We start from the raw sequence: 24,777 nt of genomic DNA, 5'->3' as shown, positions 1-24,777 counted from the left end.
AATGGGTTTGAGTTTACTCATGCATGTGTGGATTTTCTTTAGATTCCTCCCACAGTCCAAAAATATTCTTCATGGGTTAATTAGTCTCTAAATTGCCCCTAGGTGTGCATTGTGAGCATGTGGCCCCTACTGGACCAGTGACCTGTTCAAACTATGCCCCACCTTCATCCTATAGTTGCTGGGTTGGCTCGAGTGATTTGTCTTTTAAATGATTACAATACTAACACTTTAATCCAATTTGAGTTCTGAAAACTCTTTAAACTGCATTTCTTGACAAATGAGATGTCGTCAATAAAGACCTCTTCACATCTAGCTATTAATCAACAGAATTTATTTACAGAACATACAAGTATGCAGGTGAACAGTTACATAATAGTCTGAGGCAAGAAAACTTCTCCTCAGAAACATATAGTATGAATTTACACAGTGAACTGAATGCAGACCATTCTCAGCAGTCCAGAGTCCAAGCTTTTACTGATCTGAATTTATTCCACCGACAATCTAGCCTTTCTTACTCAAATCTAGAACCCCAATTTCCAATCACATCACCGAAGAACAAAAAAAAAATAAAAATAGATGGCTCAGTTGTGAAATAAATATCACTGAGGGTAGGCAAGACAGAATGGCTGAGATGACATATGGGAGGGAAGAGCAAGAACAGTTAGTAGAGCATGAGCAAGAAAAGTACAAAAGCGTCTATAGTGTAGTAACATACAGTATGTGCTAAAACAAAGAACAGGTCCTTAATTCCCACTGTACCCACGACACGGCCTGCAGTTAATCCGAGAGCAACTAAAAACGGCGACAGCGGCAGGCTCCATTTGGGCTTTAGTCCTAAAACTTGAGTCGAATGAACCCCAAAAAAATTGACTTCAAGGCGATGACTGCTCGAGTGTCCTATTGGGTGAGCTGCACACGACAAAGCCATCTGGGTGAGAGTCTACATACAGTGGACTAGTAGTAGTTAGCTGCTTTTAGTAAACCAAAGAAAGCAATGAAATAACAAAAGAAAGTTAAAAGAAACATAAAAAGTACATTATATTGACAATACCTAGTCAATCTCATCCCCACTCGGTCAGATGCTCTGCCCCCCACCCCAAAAGACAAAAAAAAAAGCACATCAACCCAAATATGTAGGACATAAGACACCCCCCTCCCTCCCTCCCTCCCCCCCATGGACAAAGAAAGCCAAGTGAGTAGATCTAAAACCTTTGCCCATGCAATTGAATAGTAGAGAGTTAGGACAAAGTCAGGTCATTTTATTACTTGTGTGTGCGTTTGATTCACTCAGTATAGCAGTTGTTTTCACGCACACATTAAAAGGCCGTGTCCTTTAAATGCAAGTGAAGCAGGAGGAGGTCTTGGCAGCACATGAGTCGTGTTCACACACTCGACGTTCACTTGTGTCAACTTCTTGAGCGGCTTTACACCTCGTTTTTGTTTCCAGCATAAAGCCTGGTCCATGTCTTGGCTGTGAAGGCAACAACAGTGTGAATACAAACACGGGTACGTTTTTATGACTGTAATGGCAAACACATTAATTTCCCAAATACAATTAATCACAAAAAAATGGTCTTTACTCTGCTTGTTATACCACATCTCAAACACAGCATAGTGCTGGTCTTCATCTGCACTTTAAAATGTCTTTCAGCCAACTTTGGGAAAACACAGATCTGTCACACTTTTACTTATTCATATTAACAAAATAAAATCATTATTCTATTACTACAGTGGTCCTTTATGTATCACAGTAGTTACTTTCTAAAAATAACCTGTGATAGGCGAAATCTGCCAAGTAGTTAACTTTATGTTTACAATTATAAGTGTTTCAAGGCTTTAAAACTCCTCACTACACTGTAAACACTTTTCTCGGACAGACATTGACATTTTCACACTTTTCTTTCTCGTTTGAACTCTCAAACCTTTGAAGAAAAATAAGTGAAGTAATGCAGAATGAAAACAAAGTGATTGTGATTGAAGAATTATGTAGATTTGGCAAACCAAACGCTTTCTGTCAAGTGACTGATTGACAATAGTCCAAAACAAGCAACAAACTGAGTGCTGCGCTAAAAACAAGCTTAAATAACAGTTTGAGTCACATCAGAAGGCTCACCTATGTCTATGGCTTCAGCTTCATTGGACTTCCATTTCTCTGCAACATCATTTGCTAAGGGGTCGTCAGGGTTGGGTGCACTTAGTAAAGCCTGGATTGATAGCAGGACTGTTCGGATTTGCAGAGCTGGTGACCATTTGTCTGCAAAAACGATCAGAAAACTAATCATGAAACACTAATCCAGGGTTAAAAAAAAAGTTACAAGATTTAGCTCACCTTTCAAAATGTCCAGGCATATTCTCCCCAGCTTGTCCACGTTGGGATGATAAATTTTAGTCATGAAACGAACTTTAGGTGCCGCCATGGGGTATTCCTCTGGTAAGAACAGTTCAAGTTTAAAGGTCCCTCCTTCAAAAGGTGAGTCCTGAGGTCCAGCAATGACCACGTGAAAGTAGCGGGCATTGCTCTCATCGGGCTCTGCCTTGATGCCTGGAACAGGCTCTGCAAGCAGGCGCTGGGTTTCCTGACAGTTAAGAAAAAATACAAAAAAAAGAGGGAAGAGGGGTAAAAAGACAAACTTTACATGGCTTTTCTAGATGAGGCAAATATTAAGCTCTCTAAAAAGCTACAGTGAAAAGACAGCTGGTTACTTATGAGCAGAACAGAGGCCAATTCCAGGAAGGGGTTTGGTGCAAACTCATTTGTCTTACCATGAAATATAAAAAAAACTCAGATTTATTAAACTATAACTAGAAAACTCAGGTGTATTAAACTATAACTTACACCACGGACCAAACATGCAGGATTACATCAAGAAACTGAGTTTTTTTGTCTCTTCCCTCCTGAGTTTGCAGAAGCTGTCAGAGACCGCCTTGATTCTATTTCTTTATTTACAACAATATGAGCAAATCAATTGTTTACATTTTGATTTGACATTAAAAAAAATTTAACAGCGAATTCATGGCGTTTTATGCAGATCACCATTTTATTTTAAACTCATGATGAATAAATTATGATACATACATGACACACAGCTGCATCATGAATGAGCGTGAAGGTAGACTGTTACTTTCACAAAGTGTAAATAATCATACAGTACCATTCTAATCCATCGTTATTTAACACTTTAAGAGCAAAGTTCTGTGCAAATGTAACAAGTAAAACAGAATAGAACAGGAAACTCACGCAAAACATTTAAATGAAGCAAAAAGAGAAAATAAAGTAAATAGAAAAAATATCAAAAGGGTAAAATATCTTTAATTAAAAGATTGAAAAACATTATCCTGTTCATGGTAAATAGGATACAGAGAAAAAGTGGGACTTAAGATGTAATTTCACTTGTGAAAGTAAAGAAGTCTCCTTAATGTACAACAAAAGGTCTTTCTACAGATAAGCAGCTGCATGAGACACAGAAGGGTCACTCGTATCAAACATGTTATTTTATGTATCCGGTCCCCATGAGGCTCATGGCATTTTTACAACTTCAGAATAAGAATGGATGAGAGGGAAAGATTTACATTTGTTATTCTGTGAGACCACATGCACAGTCATAAATGAAAGCAAATGAAATCAAAGACAATGACTTCAAAATAGTCATTTTCTGGACATTGCCAACCCTTGGTTAGGGTGCCACGCTGTGCTTTTAGTCCATTGCATCGGTGCTGCAGTGTTTAGGGTTTTCTTTAAACACTAATGTCAAACTTGAATCTTTTTGTATCTTTAAAACACAGACGGAAGGAAGGAAGGAAGGTTTCAGTGAATCTGCGAGTTTCAATCCAAGGTTACTGTCTTTTTCGAAGCGGCCCTGACTCAGCCACCACACCGGGGCTGAGCTGCGCTCCCTTTTCCTCCTAGACACTGCAGCAAGATTACTGCCTACTCAGTCAGAAAAAAGGAAATGCCTGCTGTACTTTCAAAAAGAAGCAGGTTTTTATGTTGAAATGATTAATTTAACACCAGGAGATGTCATAAAAAGAGACAATCTAAACCCATTAAGGCAAAAACAATTGTCATTATCTGTCTGTACTGATTTATAACATTAAAAAAACGGTATTCCATTGTAGTTAATTAAAATGTGCACGGAGTAAAAATTAAAATAAACTATAAATAGGAATGCATGCAAATTGAGCTTTTTATCACCCATAATTTGTTTAATGGATCTTTCCTCCATGCAGCTGCAGGAGAGATTCCTGAAATGTTTCAGATAACCCACAGACAAAACTGTGCAGTAAAAACACAGACAGGAGAGGCGCTCAGAGTCTCAGTCACACGCTCTGAGGGTTCAAAGGCTCGGCTCCCAAACTCCCATTCCCAGCCCTCTCACCTTTTCCCACAAAGCTGCAATGCTGCAGTCTGCTCCCCAACACACCTGTGAGCTTCACCCCAGTCATTCATCTTACACCGAGTGAATTGGGTTAAAAAAAAAAAAAGGAAGTTGATTTTAAAGAAAGAAGAGAATGTTCTTTATTTGTTACCACTAGTTTTGTTATAAAAAAAAAGAGGGAATACATGGTCAAAGATTTGCAAAAAAATTATCATCCATAATTTTTTTAAGCGTTTCTTATATCAGAAACATTCCAGAATTAAAAATCAAATTTGCTTAAGTCTCCCTCTGCTCATGTAGAGGTTTTTTTTCCTAACAGCTTAAAAACTGGCTTTAGCTGTATAATACAGCAGTCATAGCTATAAACAAGGCAATAGAATTATTATAAATTTTATTACTTTAAAAAGACAACAACACACTGAAAAGAGTGTGTCCTCATCAGTCAAATGCCATTTTTAAGCCAATATTTTTTTGATTCAATCAAACATCCCAACCCTCCAGTGACATCATACATTCAACATTACTTGATAAAACTACCCGCCCTGCATTGTGGTGGTGAGAGATGGTGTATGATAACGCAAAAGCTTCTTAAAACAGAAGTTTTCCTCCGTTTCATTAAGTAATTCATGGCCTGTGAACTCCAAATGGACGTGTAACTACCAACTTCCACGGAACAAATATAGATGCGATATTAAGTGCTAATAAAACCCTATTTAAAGGTGAACACTTTCAGGGTGTGAAGAGCAGTAAGTGGGGAATAAGCTTTAGTCAAATCCATTGGGCTAACATACTAGCCGGGTTAGCATAGTTAGCCAGGTTTTCAAACAACATGGTCACAGAAGAGGGATCAAAAATATTATAGGAGAGAAAAACACGGATAAAGCGAAACTTTTATCCACCATCTTTAAGGGGCGTTGATGTATTTTTCTTTTTAACATGTCGGGTGTCGGTGTTACTGGGTTTGGAAGCAAAGCGGAAGTTACTTTATCAAACTAACGTTAGCTAGCTACAGCTATTATTAGCTAGCGTAATTGTTCACCTAATGGAGCGAGGCAACATTAAAAGAATGAAGAACGATTCATTGTTAATAGAAATGAAAAGTAGACACCTTAATGATCCTGCGGGGCAGTCCTGCCATCTTGTCTCAAATGCGGGCTTTTAGCTCTTGGTGTCTTCTCCTTGCCGTTGGCATTGACAGCAAACAAACGTCTTCCGGGCTGCCTGCGTCATGACGCAGCAGATCTAGTACAGCCAGAGATGGGCAGAGAAGATCCAAAAATATACATTTTATTATTTTTTATTGAACGTTTAACTCGAAAAAATTATTCCAACAAGACAGCATCAATATAAAAATTAAAAATAAATTGAGCCCAGACCGTGAATTGAAAACAACTATCCAATCTACGCATGTGCACAGTCATTCACTTCGGAAAGTTCTGGAAAAGTAATAATCATTTTAAAATATTGATAAAACTGCAGTTGTGATAAACTAATAATTAAAAAGCGATCTGTAGTGTAGCCTTTTTCACACAAGTTTTTAATGTAGACCTATTTTACATATTATTTTTTTGTTAAGAACTAGTTCAGATATCTCAACTTATTTTTTACTGTTGTTGTACCTTCAAGCTTCTTTTAGTGGCTTATGTGAAGGTGAAGGTCCTTTACAATACAAGCTTGGTTTAAATTTCACATTGTTGAAAAAAGGGTCCAAAATACAGCATTGGCAATATTTTTAAAATAAAAAAATCAAGTTTTATGTAAAATGCTCCAAAAACGTTTATTGGACATTGTTTTTGACAAAAATATAATCAAAAAGAGTCTTGCCCACACAAGATGAAGCTCATTGCACACTGTGAATTGAGCCCTGATTTCCCATGTGCTAGCTTAAAACAATGTTTTTTAATTAAAATTATTCATCTATTATATTACAGGTGATCTTATTATAAACCTTTTTTTTCTAAAGTTATCATAGAGTTTGCTATTATTACCATCAAAGTCTCTTCACTCTAAAACATTATTATCCAAATTTGATAAAACAAAGAAGCGTCCACTTGAAAGTCTTCTTGGCAACATATATTTAATGCATATTGAACAGGTTTTACAAATTGTTTATTATTCAATCTGATATAGATTGTTCGTTAAATTGTAATTGAGTAAAGTATTTTCAAGAGTCCCATGCATCCACAGTGTTCTGTTTTGATCTTTCCATCCTTGTGTCTACTTTGTCTCTACTGTGAGTTGCTCCTCAGATATATCCTTAAAGTGGGATCAATCAAGTATTATGCAATAAATGTAACTTAAGTGAATGTAGTAAATGTAACTCTTTACTACACATCTCTGCCTACAGCTTACAAGAACAAGCAATGTCTTATGTTTAATGCTCAGAAAAACACAAACAAGAAAAAAGTCAACATTTTTTTCTAAAACCAGTACTCTAGCTACTTAATTAAAAATGTTTTATCTCTTTAGAGGTGAATGGTGTGAAAAACAATCACAACAACAAAATAGAATTGAATATATTAAAATCTATGCACAAATGGAGAACAAATGAGCAAAAGCTTTTGTAATATTTTCCAAAAACAAAAAAGGTCAAAAATATCAAATGCAATGTTTCCTGCATGCGATATGTCTTAACCTATTTTATGATGATTATATTCTTGATTTTGTCATATTGGTTTTTCCATAATCCAGTTTTTTCTCTGCATTTTCTTAAAATTTGCTGTCAGATTTAAGATATTTCAGGAGTGTTACGAAAATTTTCATATTGTTTCATTGTATTTCTTTTAGATTATTCTCATCTTTTTCTCATGCAACACCTGGCAAATTCGATTATAGGCATTCAAAGTTTGGATCTTACACTCTTTCTGCGTTAGTCAAAACAAATTGGAAGCTGGATGTCTGCTAGACTGGATGGAGTTGGAGCTCCTCCCTCTCCACATTTTGTCCAAATAAAATCTTTGTTGCAGCAGTGTTGGACCTGTTACATTAGCAGCACTGCAAATTCACAAGAACTTCATTCCAACAGAAGATCAGGAGTCCAGGATGCTATTTTTGTACCAACTAAACTTGCCAGGTGGGTTTTTATATCTTTTGAAGTTGTTAGAATTTAAATTGCTGTTAATTTATTTGATTTTTTTAGGTTTGTGTAGGATCTATTTATTGTACAAGCTATTTAAACAACATTAACTCAATTTTATTTCACAATTTTAAATAGTTTTAACAGAAGAATTTCAGTTATTTAAAAATAATGTGTTTCAACTAGTGTGAATCTTGTGACGTTACATTTTGATTTGCTTATGGTCTCAACTTTTTCAGCTGCATTCCTGTTGTAAGAGACGAGTTTACAGAACAACTTACTAAATTCAAAGCTTAACCTGCAATTTTGCATCCCACTCTATTACTCAAAATACTAAACAAGAGCAGATAACATGTCTTTTCTCCTTGCTATCCTATTTATTGTTAATTGTTATTTGCTTAAACTGTGATTTTGTTTTATCTAAATAATACATTTGAGCTATTAATAAAGCCATTTTTAAAATATTTTCTCTTGATACTTTGCAAAGTCCAAACATTAAAAGGAAGATGGATTAATGGGCTGCAAGAGAGTGGGAGCATGACTTCAAAGGGCATTTTTGCAGTTCGTCCCATCCTGACACAGCTCACGACACAGCCCTGTGAAATTTTCCATTGTTGAGCACACAGGGGCAGATGGACCAGCAGCTAATGCCGTCTGTTTTATCAGTGCACAGGAAGAACAGACACATGAGCCACATCAGAGGGGCTGCTGCTTTCACTGGCAACATGACTTTATGTCAACTGGCCATCCAGCACGTTCCTATTAACCCTTTATCACAGGAATTGGTAACAATATGTTCGATGATAACAAGGTTTGAATTTTTCATCTTGATACTTGCTGCAATTTTGAGTCTTTTTTTGGTTTCTCTGTCAAGTTATTTCTTGCAATCAGTGTGAGAAACTGCAAGTTAAACTAGAAATCAGAGGGGGAAAATGAAAAATCACTTGGTTATGGCTCAGTTTTTCCGTGTTTGAGCTGAAAAGAAGGTAGATGCTTTGATTGTGTGTACTTGTTTGAGTGAAAGAGGAGATAAGAAGCAAACTTTGAAGACATTTTAAGGACCATTAATAAAAATATGCCAAATAATAGTGAACAATTTACAATCTGCGCTCAGTGCTCACCCACTGTTTCTTTTCAACTTCAGTTAAGTCAACACCAGCTCCTTCCACCAGGATGCACAAAAGCTGCTCATGATTTTGTCTTTTTCTGTGATTATTGGTAAATGGAAGCAATGTACTGAGTTTCAGATTTACAACCGTTTGGATTAAACAACTTGCTTTTATTCTTCTTTTAGCACATAAAAATGTTTTACCAGAGTAAAAGAGGTCTGCAACCTTCAACACTTAAATTCGAAATAGATTCCTCTCAGACTACAACCACAAAGTTGTATTTCACCTTTCAGAAAAACAAGAAACTGATTTCCATTTTTGTGTTGCTATCATGATAAATTTAAATGAACTATTGCTTTTCTTTGGCATGAGTTAAACATCAACATAAAAAATAGCATTTTTTTCAAAATATAAAATGGTTTATAACTTTTGACAGAGGTTCACGTGACATTCTTTCAAAATAAAAGACACCCTGTGTCACATATCTCAATGCAGCAAATTGTAGTAGTAGGTGGTGTTATGTTGGCAGTGATTAAAACAAAAGTTTATTTTAGAGTTTGTGGTGCTTCTCAACCACAAATTTGTAAATGTAACAAACAAAAATTAGGTCAGAACAAAATGGTGACCCTTACTGTGTTTTATGACGCATAAGGCACACTTAAAATGCTTGAATTGGTTTAAAAATAAAAAACTCACCTTATAATCTGGTGCACCTTATCTCTGGTTGTGCTGACTGACAATTGATTTTCAATGGTAGCTACACAGCGCACAAAAAATCTGTCAAAATGTTTGGGAATGTTTGAATTGAATAAAATTTAAGTTAGTTTACTAACTTTACTACTTACTTACTTTTTACTTTGTAGCAACTTTTAAAAACTGAAAAAAAAGTTTCTTTAACCAAAGAGTCACAATGGAGGGGTAAAAGAGCCACTTGTGGCTCTGGAGCTGCAGGTTGCAGGCCACTGTTCTAGCCATTGGCCTCTCTAGAGTCTATAGTTTGACAAAAACTACTATCAGATTCAGTTTACTCCCTGCTCAAATTCAGCCTCTTTTTCTCTTTTCTTTTCAGCTCTCTGGGCCACACAAATCTGCCTGGCATGTTTGTTCATCATGATCCTTTTCTCTGGATCTGTTGCCCCTCTTCATGCCCCTCCAGTGACAACAGGTCTTCGCTCTGCCTTCTCTGCATCCCGAACCAGCAGCGTGGTCGGAGGCAAGCAGAAGGCAGTGACTTTCAACAAGCTCTTGGCCAACATCGGAGGGGATTTCAATCCAGACACTGGCCACTTCCGCTGCCGCATCCCTGGGGCTTACTACTTCTCTTTCTCTGTGGGCAAGTTTCCAAAAAAGCTGCTCTCTGTTATACTGGTGAAGAACGGGGAGGAGGTGCAGGCCATAGCCTATGATGATTACCGCAAGAAAGGAAGGAAAGTCCAAAGCCAGAGTGTCATGATCACTTTGAAAGAAATGGACACAGTGTGGCTGCTTTTGCAGCAGAGTCCCCAGTATGCTGTTTACAGTAACACTGGCCCTTACATCACTTTCTCTGGTTACCTCGTCTATCCTGATATCCAGCCAACCAGCCAAATCAGCAACTATCTCTCCCCTCCGGCTCTGTCCTACCCCAATTGCCCATCTCAGGCTGAATCCGCCGAGCAGCCACGCTCCGCCTTCTCAGTGGCGCGGACGTCAGCACTAATGGGTCACAACGGCATGCACGGGAGCAAGTCACCTTTGACCTTTGACGTGGAGTATGTGAACATCGGGGGACATTTTAACAAAACCTCTGGCATGTTTACGTGCCACTTCCCTGGCGCATATTTTTTCGCTTTCACGGTGGGGAAACACCCTCGCAGGGCTGTCTCCGTGAAACTGATGACAGGGAACGGAGACGTGCAGGCCATGGTGTTTGACGAGGATACATCAAAGAGGCGGGAGATGCAGAGTCAGAGCTTGCTGTTGTTGCTGCGCAGCGGAGAAAATGTCTGGTTGTACAGCCAACAAGATGAGCGCTATGCAGTCTACAGCAACCAGGGGAGGTACACCACGTTTTCTGGTTTCCTGGTTTATCCCGGAATAGAGACTTTCTCTAACAATCATCTATAAGTGCCTTAAAGATTATTTTGCTTATTTAGAAGACAGAGTAGTAAAAGAGCAGCAAATATAATACAGGGGTTAGAATTCCCACTAAATGCAGTTCAAGTCATTTTTATGTTTTGTTGGCTTTGTTAAATAACATTTGTTGCTTGTTGCTTGTCTTAGCTCCACAAGGTGGTGCTAAGACACAATGATGGATTCTAACCAGCACTTACTGTTTCATGTCATCAAAGCACAGTAAACTGTAAAATACTCAAAAAAAATTTTACATGAAAGTTTAGTCATTTTTTGCCTCTTTTTAACCATTAAACTTTTACAGCGTTGCTTTCCTAAATGTAAAAAAGGATCTTTGAGTGAGTAACAATGTAAATGATGTAAAGATTATCAAAAGGTACTTTAAGTAAATTAAACCTTGGATGTTTAATCATGTATGACGTGTTTGTACTGTAGTCTGATCTCCCTATACATTTTTTTGCACCATTTGTCAGAATTTTTTAATAAATTCATTAACCTTTTTCTAACACAACTTGACAAATGTTGTAATAATTGGCATTGATGTTTCCAATAAAGTCCCTTTCATAAAGAGCATGATAACAAGGAACAATAACAGACAGAACAAAAAAAGACACCATATCAAAGAGAGTTGAATAAAAAGTTGTATTAACAATCGCACACAATAACATTAAACATAATTTATTAGCTAAATTGTACAAAAACACACTCATGGTGCTTGATTTGAAGTGCTTTTGTCTTTAGAAGATAAAGGTGACCATAAATAAAGCCTAAAAAGTCAATGATCCATTTTACTTGTCATTACATATTAAAGGATTATACATGGCAGACATACAACATCAAACACTCAAAGAAATTCAAATTTTAAATGTCAGCTTTGAGTTTACTGGACCCAGCAGAACCTTTTTTTATTTAAATCATATGGTTTCTACAGAAATAGATGGTGATTATTGGCTTTACTGTATATACTATATATACTATATTTACTATATATATATATATATATATATATATATATATATATATATATATATATATATATATATATATATATATATATATATATATATATATATATATATATATATAATTTTACACACATTATGATATAAACAATTACGATTAATCTCTGTCTCATCTAAATCTGGCCTCTTTTCTGAACACTTTTTGGGGGTTTGTAAAGTTCCAGTGTTTGTTTGACTTCTTTTACTAGCAAGATAAACAGATAAAAGAAAAAAAATGAAATAGGCAATTGCATTGCGCAGAAATTTAACATCCGATTTCCCCGTCTTCAATACCAGCATGCATTTGTAAACCACGAAGTCCATCTCATGGTTTAAACTGTCGTCAATGCTCCAAGATGTCACTGCACATCCCAGATCTCACAGAGAAGCGGCGTGAACTTGTGGTCGTTCACTCTCCAGGATGTGAGCATCTCTGCGTGGTAATGGTTGAGTGTCCTCAGCTCTGTAAGGCGCCCCAGGAGGCGAGCAAAGTATTGTGGCTCCTGTGGACGCTTCAGGGCACACAGCTTTCTCAGAACGTCCACCATGGGCTCCTGCAGTCTCTCGACAGCCTGCTGGTTTTTCACATATGGCCGGTCTGACAAAATATTGGAGGAGATGGTGATTATAAATAACCTTTTATGCCTAATGAGGCCTAAAAATTTTGATTTCAGAGTCACATTTATAACAAAAATCTAAAATCAGGACTTCTAATCAATCACCTCATTCCTGGGAATGATATTTGCTCTTTCCCAAGCCTTTTTGGACTCAGAAAAAGTTTTCCTTAAAGCAAACGATTTTGTGCCACTAACCTCTGAAGTTTATCTCTAATTAAATTTAAAAATGGACTATGTCTTGAGTTTCTCAGAAATGTTGTCTTAAAACAATTATTTACTCAAATGGCTTTGGCAAATATTGCAGCAAACCTTCTTCAGGTCCATTTAACTTGCCAAATCCAGCTCTGATGTGTGAAACATATAAGTATGTATATGGTATTAATGTTACTTTTAATAGTAATTTATGACATTCCATAGGGTTCTATATTAGGACTGCTTTTTCTTTTTGCTTTTTTTGAGCAATAGGAGGAAACATAGCACCAAACCTACCAAAGTAGGATAGCAGACGGAGATTTGGCCCATGAAGCTGGGCAAGGTGGCAAAAACCACCTTTCACGTAACAAGATAACTTAGTTTTTAATTTTACAGAGACTTGAGTGTTTTGGCAGCCTTTAAGTAATAGATTATAAAGAATAAAAAAATGGTGTCAAAGACAAAGGGCAATGAGTGCAACTTATCAAACAGGGCACCAGAAAATGGCAAAGTTTGAGATTTGGACTTCAATGTGGACAAAGTTAGGTTCTTTCTTCTCAAATTAAACACCAAATTTACTAAACAAAATGTTATGTTTTATTTGAGCTGGTGCGTTGGTACGCTGATACATTTTTTTCTCCATATTTCCAAAATAAATATGACCCAAAGTTTGTTTGGGTGATGTTAAGAATCAGATGACTTCTCTAATTGTTAATTTAGGTCAAACAAAAGGTCTTAGTTTTGTCCTTGAATATGTGAGACACGTTGACCATAACTGATCTGGAGAGTATAACCAAAGCTTTTGGTGTCAAAAACATTTTTACATTTAAGAACCTTTTATTTTTTAACTTTTAGTAAATCTCTTTTTACACTTTGAAGAAGTAGCCTGCATTTTCCTTTGTTTTCTTAAACACTTTTGTTGTTGTTTTTCTACATATATTTTTACCTAAAAAAGGATTCAATTAACTACTATAGAAATGAAGTTGAGTAACTGGCGACCTTTGTGAATCGCATAATAAAAAAGACATTAAATTAGTGGCTCACCAGGTGTCAGGATGGTTACGGCGGTGAGCAAAGCTTGTTCTTCCAGCACCATGTGGAGCTCACCCACACTCTTGTAAAAGTTAAACAGGGGGGTAATAAATTCTTCTGAAATACCTGGAAAAGAAAAATAAAATTTTACACTATCAAACTAAAACCTTTCACAACACATCAGCACAAGTTTTCTTATAGTGAAGACACTTGAATTAAATATTCAATAAATTTACAGTTTTGCAGTCAATTTTTATGTTTAAAGTCCCACTCCGATCATCTTTTTAAACAATTGTAAAAGCGTTCCCAGTGGTCTTTTAACTTATAATTATGCAGTTTTTAGCCAAAAAAAAAAAAAAAAACCTGTGCCATTTTCTAGTGAGTGGCAGGAGTTCATTAGAAATTTTCCTGTTGGTGCAGAGTAAGCCTACCCCCAATTCCCATTATCCACCTATTTACACGCTCTTCTGCTAGCTTACAGCTCCTCACAACCCTAACCTAACCTGTCCAACAAAAACGGCGAGCAACATTGGAGCTCTCCAGCCGTACCGTGTTCAGCTCAGACGAGGAAAACAAAGACGTACATGGATCTATTTGTCTGCAAGTGGATGCATCAGAATGGAGCAGAGCAGGGAGCTTGTGGCTTGCTGTAGTATTTTATACGCCACAGCTACAATCTTTTTCAAACACGTTTTTTTTTTATCTGTTCTTGATTCACAACAATTTGAGCGAAGAAATACTCAGAAATTCAATGTAAGCTTAATTTTCTTCATATATGTCCTCCATCATGAGAAAAATGCCTCAAGAATGTGTTAAAATAACACCAAAAACATTGTTTTCATTAGAGTGGGTTTTTAAAAATGGTTGTCAGTTAACAATCTCATCCTTTAAACATATAACATACCTAGCAAATCCTTTTTAATCTGTGGCAAAAAGTTTAAAATATATTTTTAAAGTCATCTTTATATGTGTTTGCTCCAAGCCGGGTGTTGCTGCTTCTTTTGACGCTCCTCAAACCGGCTCAGGCAGAGTGTCTGCTCAGACGCGAGCTTTCAGAAATGCCACTGGGGCTCAGAGGAAGAGAAGAGCACAAAACACCCCTGATGTTTTGATAAGAGACAATGGTCTCCTCCGACAGCTCCACCGCCTTTTATCCCAGACTGGCCTTTACTGTGAATATCTCTGATCCCAACCATTCACACTGGAGCAGCACCGAGACACACAAACACTCATACACACTCACAACCACCCCGTCACCTCTGCTGTCTAACTGTCCATCCCGGATGACACAATGACATCTCATTTTAATGCACATGAATATAAAACCAGCAAGCTGTTGGATATGAATATGAAAGTGCATATTATATGACTTAATACACTAATTATTCTTCAAGGATCAGCCCACAGTTACCAGGTGAAACTGTATCCTGAGAGGGTGTGCGTGTGCATGTAACCTACACTCAACCAGAGATCAGTGGGTCAGCACACTTCTCTCCACTGAGTCACACAAATAAAAAATTTAAGGAAGACCTGACTGGATTACGCATACAAAAGCCAAGAAACTGAAAAAGAACTCCTTTTTTTCAACTTTTTCCAACCCATAGAAATATGAACAATCAGTCTTACCACTCTTGCGTATCCTCTCCTCCAAAACGTCTGTGTGTCCACTCGGCATCTTTCTGCTGAAAACCTGAGCTGAGCGCAGAAACATGGCTTCCACGGCTGAGCCCTTTAGTAGAGCGATCTGATCTTCATGATCCAGAGACAGAAAGCCTGTCCAGAGAAGGAAAATCTCTTGATACAAACAATCTGTTTAGGTTTCCATTTGAAGAAGCACTTGTAATAGAAAAATTATCTTAAATACCTGGGATGTTTTTTGTAAACTCCACCAACACTTGAACTTGACTTGTTGCGATTTCAGTCAGGAGGAGGAAGTTTTCCTCTGTGCTGTACTGTTCTTGTAGCTGAAGGAAAAGTCAAAAACAGGCTTTCTGTTTTAAAACTCAAACATGAGCTGACATGAACTTCCTTCTTTTTAAAATTTGTGGATATTTGGGTGTCAAATCTGTGGAAAATGGGCAAAATACCAGCTTTTTGGTAACATCTTGAGGAATTTGGTGTCTATTGTAGGCATCTACGATGAGTCTGATGAGCGACTGTTGATCTTTAGTGATTTCAACCTTTTCCTGGTGTCAGAACAAAAAGAACACACCAGATTGGAGCAGCAGCTCACATATCAGTTTGGCTCAAACAGACAGGCCAGCATGATCCGGAATGCTGCAGATCTCGTGCTCACCTTTGGCACTTTGGTGGTTGAAGTGACCTGCTTGCTGTCTCCACTGTCTGCGCCCTCCGTCTCATCTCCTGTTGACCTTCCTGGAGAGGTTTTGGTGTTCTTGCGTAACCTTTTGGATTTACACTGAATCTCTGTTAGAAGGCCTGTTGGCATCAAGGAAGATTGTTTATAGATCCTTCACTTTTAATTTCAAAATAAAGAACATTCTTCACTGTAACTTTACCTAAATTTGCACACAAAAACACCAGGATTCTCAGATTTAGACTCCCTTTATTATTATTTTTTTTCCAAATGAGTTTGCCATTTTTTTCAAAAGTATTCTTATTATCTTCCTCGCAGCCTGGTCACACCAAACAGGTATGGCTTGACTGACAGGTAAACTTAAAGAGAAAAAGGAAATATTTATTATAAATGATTAAGAACTGGATAACCAGCAGTATTCTATACCTGCCTTATTATTCATCACAGCTTGGCTGGACTGTTAGTGAGAAAGAGGAGTTCAGTCTGAACTAACAGTTATTAAAGAAAATGCCATAAGTAGATTAGAGAAAGAAGATGCTCAGTTTACAAGCTGGTGGTTTTATTGGAAATTTTTCAGTATTTTAGATTAATTCCATAAACACATCCTGTTTGATTCTATTTAAAGTGAGCTTTCCATTTGACCGCCTGACTTCTTGGAAGGGCAACAAAAGCGGAGCCTTTTGTATTGTGTGGTGTAAGTGATGCTCCATTTCTGAGTCTGATCCAAAAGATCATGCATGTCACAGATGGCAGAACTAGGACTTTGCTTTTATCACATCGCTGCTCATGTTACTTGCACGCTGACGCTGCCATTTCTGCATTTCTACACTTCTACACTCACACTCTGCCAGCATGCCCATCTCCTTGCACTTTCTCAGCCGGCACTCCTGGCATTTCCTACGCATGTACATGTCCATCTCACAGTTTCCTCCACTCTTGCATTTGTACACGGCGTTCTTTGTGATGCTGCGCCTGAAAAAACCTGAACACAGAAAGGAGGCATCATGAAAACCACAGGTACCACTTGGTAAATTTCTCTTTAAAAACACACAGTTTGGAATGTAAAGTAAATTCAAGAAAAAAAGGGATTTAATTGAGATACCAGTCCCCTATTTGGAGGTTTTAGTATGGTTCCCCTTTTTAAATTTTTAAGTTTTTTAGTTGGCAATAGTTGTAGTCATTTTTTTAAGGTTGTGATACTTGGTCATTTTACCTCACTGTTTTATGCTTGTACTGTCATGAATGCGTTCTATTTTTATACTTAAGTCTTTTATTTGTTTTGTGTGTATTGTGGTAAATGGACCATGAGTCTGTAAAAATAAACATTCTTCTTCATCCTTTTCAAATTTTAATTTTGAAGCACAGCAGCAGCAACATGAGTAAGCCTTTAGGAACCACTCCAATGAAAATCGTGTTTTTGGTGTTTTTAACATATCTTTATTGTATTTTTCTGATGATGGGGGGAATATATAAATAACTGAGCTTAAAACTGGATTTATAAATGCAAATGATTCAGGAGAGGATTGAAAAAAACCTTTTTGAAAAAGCTTGTGTTGTAGAAAATATGCTGGGCGTTCCACAAGCTCCCTGCTCCGTTACATTACAGTGCATCCATTTGCAGAGCTGACATCTGGCTCAAAACTGTACAGCTGAATAGCGCCGATATTTTTTGCCCCCTTGATGTTAGGTTGGGGGTGTGAGGGGCTGTAAGCCAGTAGAAGAGAGTGTAAACAGATGAATCATGGGAAAATTTACTATGTCCTAGACGGGTCTTTTAATTTTTCCTAAAAATGGCATAATTATGATTAAAAGATCACTGGGAACACTTTTAGATCAAAAGTTGATTGGAGCGGGACTTTAAGACCAAAATCTTTTTCATCTGTAATTTTGTTCATTTTACGAATGTATTAAAAGTTAGCATGTGAGAGAGATAAGGAGTGGAAAACAGTGTTTTTTTGCATGGTTTACAAGTGTCTGCTTATGATGTCCTGTTAATGTTTTCTGCAACTTACAGTATTCCTCTGAATGGCTGTTGTCTTTTGAACTTTACTTAATTGGATGAAGTTGTTGAAATACCACCTGCTGCAATAAAACCCAGAACACAAATGCAGCAGTAAACGTCTTAACCTTCTTAAACTTTTGAACCCTGGAGCAGTATAGAGGGGCAAAAAAAAGAAATAAAATGCTTCCCAACATTTGTTCCTGCTCTTCTGGATTGTAAACCATCACCTGTAACTGACACTTGTCACAACCTGTGCGGGGACCCTCCACCTCAGCCTGTGTAACTGAAACCCTACACTAATTCCAATCTCATTTAAATGGTTTAACTGTTGCATTCATGCATTGTGGTCAGATGCCACAAATACAGCAAAGCGCTGCTCAACAGAATATCTTCAGAGCTGTTACTAGACATTCTGACATCACGCCGCACAAAGAAGGGCCTCGGCGTGACTCAACTCAGGTTGCTCGTGCATTGTGCAGCAGAAAGCCGAGAGGGAACCCAATCTGGCAGCAGAACCGGGCAGGCCTGAGCCTATTCTCAATCAGATGGCGGGCACAGGTCATCTGCCACACTCCTGGCATTGTCAAACATGGCAGTGTGGAATTACACGATGTCCATTCAGCCTGTCGTTTAACGGGAATCTCTCTGTATTCAGAGCATCGTAAAAGCAGTGGGAGAGGCAGGCGAGGGCCATAATTTCATCTTTCATTCCATCAATGATTTCTGAAAGGAGTTTACAAAGATGAACTTGAAAACAGCACATTCTAAACATCAAACTGAGCCTTTTTAATTATGGATTTTCTTCTGTGAAAATCTCTGTTTAGTGTGGACTTATGGCCTTGTAGGTTATTAAATATTAAATCAGCTCCATTATATAAGACTGTTACAAAATCTAAAATAGCACCCAGATAAGCAGGAAATGTTGGAGGGAAAGTTATCTTCTTGAGCATATTAATGCTCGCCAGTCAGTGCTAATGAGCACAAATGCCTGAACAAGAGCTTCCTGCTAGGAAGTGGCTTTAACGGCTCCATCCTCACAGCCAAAAGCAAACGTGACAGAAACTGGCTTTAAGATTTCTGTAATAATTCATTGATTGTAGTTTATATATAAATATTGCGTCTCCTTCCTGTCCTCTCTGATGCAAAGCAGTCACAGCTGATGGTCGTTCCTAATGAGTCTGCTGACCGTTTCTTACTAATCTATTATTTAGAAGGAGTTTTCCTCTCCCCTGTCATCCATTGTTTGCTCAGTAGATAACAACAACCATAATGAATTCAGCTCTGTTCAATGTTTCTTGCCTGGCGCCTTGAGACAACCTCGGTTGAGAACTGGGGCTTTACAAATTAAATAAATTGAATTTGATTAATCATTCTTTCTAACTTTGGAGTTTCTAAATTCTCCATCCACCCACCTTTACATCCCTCACAGGTGAGGGCATTGTAGTGGTACCCAGATGCTTTATCGCCACACACAACGCAGAGCTCCTCCCCTTTGACCCGTCCAGCCTGCATCATGTGTCGGCTCTTCTTGCACACGGTCGGCACATTGCAGGACATCTCCTTCATGTCACCTTCGTAACTACCCTCCAGAGGTGCTTTCCTCAGTTCATAAATGCCCGTGTGTGAGTACCACTCATCCCCGCTGTACTGAGGGTAATAGTTCTGAGTGGAGTAAAATGGAGTGGAGGACATGGCGGGCTCCATGGACGGGTACTGCATGCTGGGATAGTTGTTGAAGGGTAGGATGTCGGAGTCTTGAAGAAGAGGACTGCCTTGGTCTCCCAGAATGTCTGAAAAGGGAAATAGGTTCAGAAGAGCTGTAAACTTTAGCCTGACGTACAACAACGCTGCATGCTCCTCCTCGCAGACGCTCTCATAACATTTTCCTATCACACACACCTGTGAGTAAATCTAAGAAACATTAAAGGACCTTTGACACATTAAAGGGTTGGGATGGGCCGGCATCCTTTCAGTGGGTAAGTCAACACCACCTGAGTCATTCAGAAACAAGCAGAACCCACATGCAGAAATTTCAATGGAAAAGCATGAACAATATTAAAACAATAATCTTCCTCCCTCTAAGACAGAGCTGCTGCAACATTACTGAACATTGCATACTTAAAAAGCTGGCAAATGGGCAAAAAATGTTGATATTTAAACCCGATGAACAATGAAATATTGAGTATTGTTTAAGATGATAAGACTCCAGCAAAGAAGTCAATGTAAGTAACCCTCCAGGATAATATTTATCATCGTTTCGCTTCTTTTTTTAATCTTTTGATGCTGAAATTGGGTAAATGACTGTATGCTTTGGTCTTTGCTTTTGTCAGACAAAACACAGTACTAAAACAAGGAAGTGCAAATTCGATTTACAAAAAGAAATAAAGATACAGAATATTGTCTTGTAATTAGAAACATGTCAGAACGAGAGTCATGCTTAAATTCATGGAGAATAGCATCAATTATCCAAAGCACATAATCAGATAATATTCAATCATTACGTTACACATTCTCCATCCGCCTCAGAAAAAGCACATTTCCTGCATTGTCATTGAAAATCATATAGATTGGATTGAAATTGCATTGCACACATAAACAACACTTATGAGTCTTTTTTATTATAATGCTTTGACCACGTGTGGAATTTAAGCAAAGCAAATGATCAGACAGAATTGCGAATATTCTTCTAGCAGCAGCACACTTGTGAAACAGCACCAAGCAAGCCTAGCTTTTCTCCAGTGCAGACAGAAGCTTGTTAGGATGTGATGCACATCTTAGTCAAAAATGATCTCAAGTCAATCTTTTTTATAAATAATTTGCAAGGAATAATCTGCCAAACTTCGAGATAAACTTTAAAGAATTGACAATGCTTAATTAGCTTAATTTGTTTTTTAGTTCCTTTTTATGTTTGATCATCTTTAGTGACCAGCTTTGGTCTTTAGCATTTACACATCCACATTTACAGTAAATAAGACATTTCCTGGAATTTTTATTTAAGGAAGTTGGTTTTCTAATAAAAATAAATTAATAAAGCCATTGTTTCTAGGAAAGATAACACGCTGTGTGATGCAACAGTTTGTGCTAAAGTCTTCCTTCCATTCTGACCTTCCATGCAGCACTGATAGAGTGAACTAGTTTGGGTCCAATTTGTTATTATCAGAGCAATAAAATCTTTAATATTAACTCAGCTTTAATACTCTGGTTTCTCTTTTTGTTGTTTTTGATGCATCTTAGATTCTTTGAGCAACTCGATTTGTTTTCTACAACTCATCTCTAAATGAACATGAACATAATTTGTTGCCGAATACTGTGCAGCTGATACGAAACTGCATCAAAAGTGAGGCAAAAAACCAAAAAAGCAGAGTTGTGTTATAGTAATTGTCTACACATCCGTCAGTATTAGCTGCTATTTAGACAAAAACCTGTAAAACGTTTACATTTGTAATGCAATTTCGACTTTTTTTCGTCTTTAATTTCAACATTAAAATAGCTACAAGAATGTCATAGATTTAAAAAAAAAATCATTTTACTTTTATCGATGCACCGACAACATTGAAAACACTTTTCTATTTATCAAAGAAGTCTATGTTAGAAACTTTCTCTAAAGTGCTGGACTTAGGGGATAAACGGGCACAGAATTTGGCAGCAGCTCCTGCAGGTGGAGTATAGACCCATGAATGATTAACAGCACGCCTGCACAGAGCACACTGTGTCTTCCAGTATGACGGATAACAATACAAAACAAGGTGACGCGTTCCAAACTGACTCTTTGTTGGATGTTGAAAGAAGAGCTGTGACTGCCATTTTTAAACATGTCACCCATTCATTTTCCAACATTAACAGGAGATGAAACCACTTCTTAACCCTGAATGTCGCGTGTCAATGAGTCTGTGCCTTCACCAGGGAAGTCTGACATTTACCAGGAATGGGTGGACTAAAGACTAAGTTTCTAGTATCATTTATTAGTTTTTAGACATTTTTTGTTATGAACTTCCAGAATTTTCAGTAATCTTTGAGCACGTTTTTAGGAAGTTCCTATTTTTTTCGTTTTCCTTTTGTCACCCATACCACAGTCGAAAATAAAAGAAAATCACTCTAATTTCTAATGTGTTGTCATGTGATCTATATTTTTTGACAAGTACTTTTTGTTGGGTATATTATATCGGGTAAAAATGACCTGGCAAAAGGGATAGCGTGACTTTTTATAGTGAAAGTGTTCTAGGGCTAGAGCAAAATCTAAAGCAGAAATATCACACAAACCTCTTGAAGACTGCATCTGTACCAGGGCCATCTCCATAAGTCCACTCTGTTGTATTCTCACAGTCCCGTAAAGCCTTAAGGTTCAGTTCTAACTTTGAGCCTTTACAACAAAACCATCTCCCCTTCTGGTCATCAAAAAGTCTCCAGCTTATGATCCTGCGCAGCAGCTACTTGCCATTTGGCTTAAGAAATCCCAAGAGGAGCAAAGGTTAACATTAGCTAATCATTAACCGCACAGTCGCATTACTTCACGTCATTACAAGTAGCAAGCTGATGTGGAAAGTCATTCCCAGGTGTGGGTGCTAATCAGATTTGCCAGATTTTATGAACTGGCTGATACAGGAAATTTGTAACCTGCATCTTTGTTTTATTATGAAATGATTTGTTTTTATTTTATGGATGGATGGATGGATGGATGGATGGATAGATGGATGGATGGATGGATGGATGGATGGATGGATGGATGGATGGATGGGTGTTGCCCTGTTCAGATGGATTACTAGTCTCACTATTGAGAAAAACCCAAGCTGATTGATCTTAAAAAAGTAAAATAGCTGAACTTTTATCCATGTTTTTTGCTCACCACATTATAACATTGCATTCCAGCACAACTAGCGGCACATTAGAGATTCAAATAAGCATCTCTTGGCTGATCATGGCTGAGCGTCCCAACAGGTAAATGAAAACCATTAAAAATGTCCAAAGCTTTGTAAGATAAAGTCATAAAACTACTGTTCACTTTAAGACAGCAGCATGTCTCATCTGTGAGTAAGAATGGACTCATCACAGTTGAGAGCTTGACAACACCCCATGTAAAAACAGTACATTTCAAGAATGCAGGAAACTGGCTGTAGCTCAAGTTAGATCTTTTTCGTTTTGGAGGAAGTCATTACAAACCGTTTGGTGAAACGATTTAACAATTAATGTCTGACAAAAGCCATCAAGGCACAAAGTCAAGAAAATGTACTAAGGTGTAAGATGCTAAGTCAAGTCTTAAGTAAATGTGTGTTTCACATGTAGCTTATGCGTTCACTGTAGCTACGCAACTGTTCTCCAGCTGCACATTCAAGAACTTTTAGCGGATTCTCAAACAAGCGTCGTAGCTTTAGAGTTTACATCATCATTCTCTTGACATAGTGAAATTGTCACTATGGTACAGTAGTGTGTCACAATTGTGTCACTATACCAAGAAAAATACTTTGTTAGTCACATTCAATTTTTTATTTTTTAGAAAATCTGTTTTTTACACAATGTCCCAATGGAAATGGAGGCAGCCTTAATCCAACCAAACAGGTGGTATAAGTAAACTCCAGAACATGATAAGAGACTGGAGCTTGAGTGTCTAACAAGAAAATGAATTAGTCATAAAATGTTAAGCTAACAACATTAAGCTAACCTCCACAGTGGTTATTATGTTCACAAAGGAAGGAACAAGTTAGAATAATCTGTATTTTCATAAATAAAACACGTTCTAGTCAACTGTAGGTTCTTTCATTGGAACGGTGCTGGGATTTTACACTTATCTCATTTCAGTTTGAGCTGTCTCTGACCAGCTGAGTCCACTTACCAAAGAAGTGGGCTCCTTCCGACATGGAGAAGTCATCGCTGGGTGGGATCTGCAGTGGTCCCACCACAGTGATATCGGGGCCCACCCACTCATTCATTCAGGAGGGTTTTCTGTCTTCAGGAGGTCACGGGTTGGACAAGGACGCAACGTCTCTGCAAGGTTTTGTTGGTTAGCCTCCTTAAAGACAGAACACAAATATCATTTTGAAACTCAGATAAAATCCCAGATCTATTTTGTCAAATTGGACTGAACCATCTACACACCTGGCGGGCCTCCTCTGACAACGATCTGAAAGGAGGAGGGTAAAGGTCAGCTTAGGAGGATCAAGTCGTGGACAGTTTCATCACATTTCCAATCATTTATCTGACCTCAACGGGATGAAAAATGTGAGAAAATTTTTGTTGATACACTTGATGATTTAATAAAACATGTGACCATGAAGGCAATATTTATTCTATTTTGGTGAGGAAATCCAATAAAAGTCAACAGACATGCTCTATTTTGATTGTCAAGGTCCAAAAATTGTCACGTCAGACTTTTATTGATCACTTCAATGGATTTTTTAGAAATTAAGCCTGGCTAATTTCCCTTGAGACAAAAAAAACTACTGGAGCAATTCAGAAACTTTAAGTCTACACATCAGTCATACTTTCCCAACTTCCTGTACACACAGTAAACATCAGTTATGATACCCAGAATCCTATATCCTACCTTCTTCTAGTACTCTGATGTTGAACACTTTCCTTCCTCTTCTTCTTCTTCTTCTTCTTCTTCTTCTTCTTCTTCTTCTTCTTCTTCTTCTTCTTTCTGATTTTCAGGAGTTACAGCTCAGTCACTAATTTTATATGAAAATGAAGCTACTTCTGTCCGGGCGCCAGTGAGAGCATGTGTGACCAGCTGAGGTCAGGGAGAAATGGATGGTGGTTATTAATTAAACTGTCCATTCCTGTTCATGTCAGCCCACCCCTCCAAACACTCACAGGCACGCATGCTTCTTTATCACAGCATGACAACAGGCGTTCTCCTAAATTCCCACCCACATACAGAAACATCAAAGACACGAATAATGTGCTTTCTGTCATCAGATGGTACAGGTTTTTAGAAACTGGAGCAAAC

General features: G+C 37.7%; 3 protein-coding genes across 4 annotated transcripts; 1 reads left to right on the top strand and 2 right to left on the bottom strand.

The window, feature by feature from the left end:
* Positions 1-314: 314 nt before the first annotated feature.
* ube2n (ubiquitin conjugating enzyme E2 N) lies at positions 315-5,616 on the bottom strand. Its single transcript, XM_004069716.4, has 4 exons — positions 5,485-5,616; positions 2,330-2,576; positions 2,114-2,254; positions 315-1,471 (listed from the first exon to the last, which is right to left on the bottom strand). The coding sequence occupies exons 1-4, from the start codon at positions 5,512-5,514 to the stop codon at positions 1,425-1,427; spliced, it is 465 nt and encodes a 154-aa protein (XP_004069764.1). The 5' UTR covers positions 5,515-5,616; the 3' UTR covers positions 315-1,424.
* Positions 5,617-7,337: 1,721 nt separating this feature from the next.
* On the top strand, positions 7,338-11,184 carry LOC101175397 (complement C1q tumor necrosis factor-related protein 4). Its single transcript, XM_004070082.3, has 2 exons — positions 7,338-7,449; positions 9,631-11,184. Exons 1-2 carry the CDS (start codon positions 7,419-7,421, stop codon positions 10,665-10,667), a joined length of 1,068 nt encoding a protein of 355 aa, XP_004070130.1. The 5' UTR covers positions 7,338-7,418; the 3' UTR covers positions 10,668-11,184.
* Positions 11,185-11,834: 650 nt separating this feature from the next.
* On the bottom strand, positions 11,835-24,623 carry nr1h4 (nuclear receptor subfamily 1 group H member 4). Of its 2 annotated transcripts, XM_004069715.4 has the most exons (11): positions 24,373-24,623; positions 23,925-23,949; positions 23,662-23,838; positions 19,247-19,624; positions 16,674-16,814; positions 15,812-15,954; positions 15,603-15,701; positions 15,380-15,479; positions 15,142-15,288; positions 13,528-13,641; positions 11,835-12,272 (listed from the first exon to the last, which is right to left on the bottom strand). In XM_004069715.4, exons 3-11 carry the CDS (start codon positions 23,756-23,758, stop codon positions 12,034-12,036), a joined length of 1,458 nt encoding a protein of 485 aa, XP_004069763.1. In that variant the 5' UTR covers positions 23,759-23,838; positions 23,925-23,949; positions 24,373-24,623; the 3' UTR covers positions 11,835-12,033. The 2 variants fall into 2 exon arrangements, with proteins under 2 accessions (XP_004069763.1, XP_011474586.1); XM_011476284.3 differs by lacking the exons at positions 23,662-23,838; positions 23,925-23,949; positions 24,373-24,623 and adding an exon at positions 22,095-22,269.
* Between the last annotated feature and the right edge of the window lie 154 nt (positions 24,624-24,777).

This window comes from Oryzias latipes, chromosome 6 (genome assembly GCF_002234675.1).
Source record: "Oryzias latipes chromosome 6, ASM223467v1".
NCBI lineage: Eukaryota > Metazoa > Chordata > Actinopteri > Beloniformes > Adrianichthyidae > Oryzias > Oryzias latipes.
Note: the sequence above shows the minus strand (reverse complement) of the source record. Positions and strands in the feature narration are given on the sequence as shown.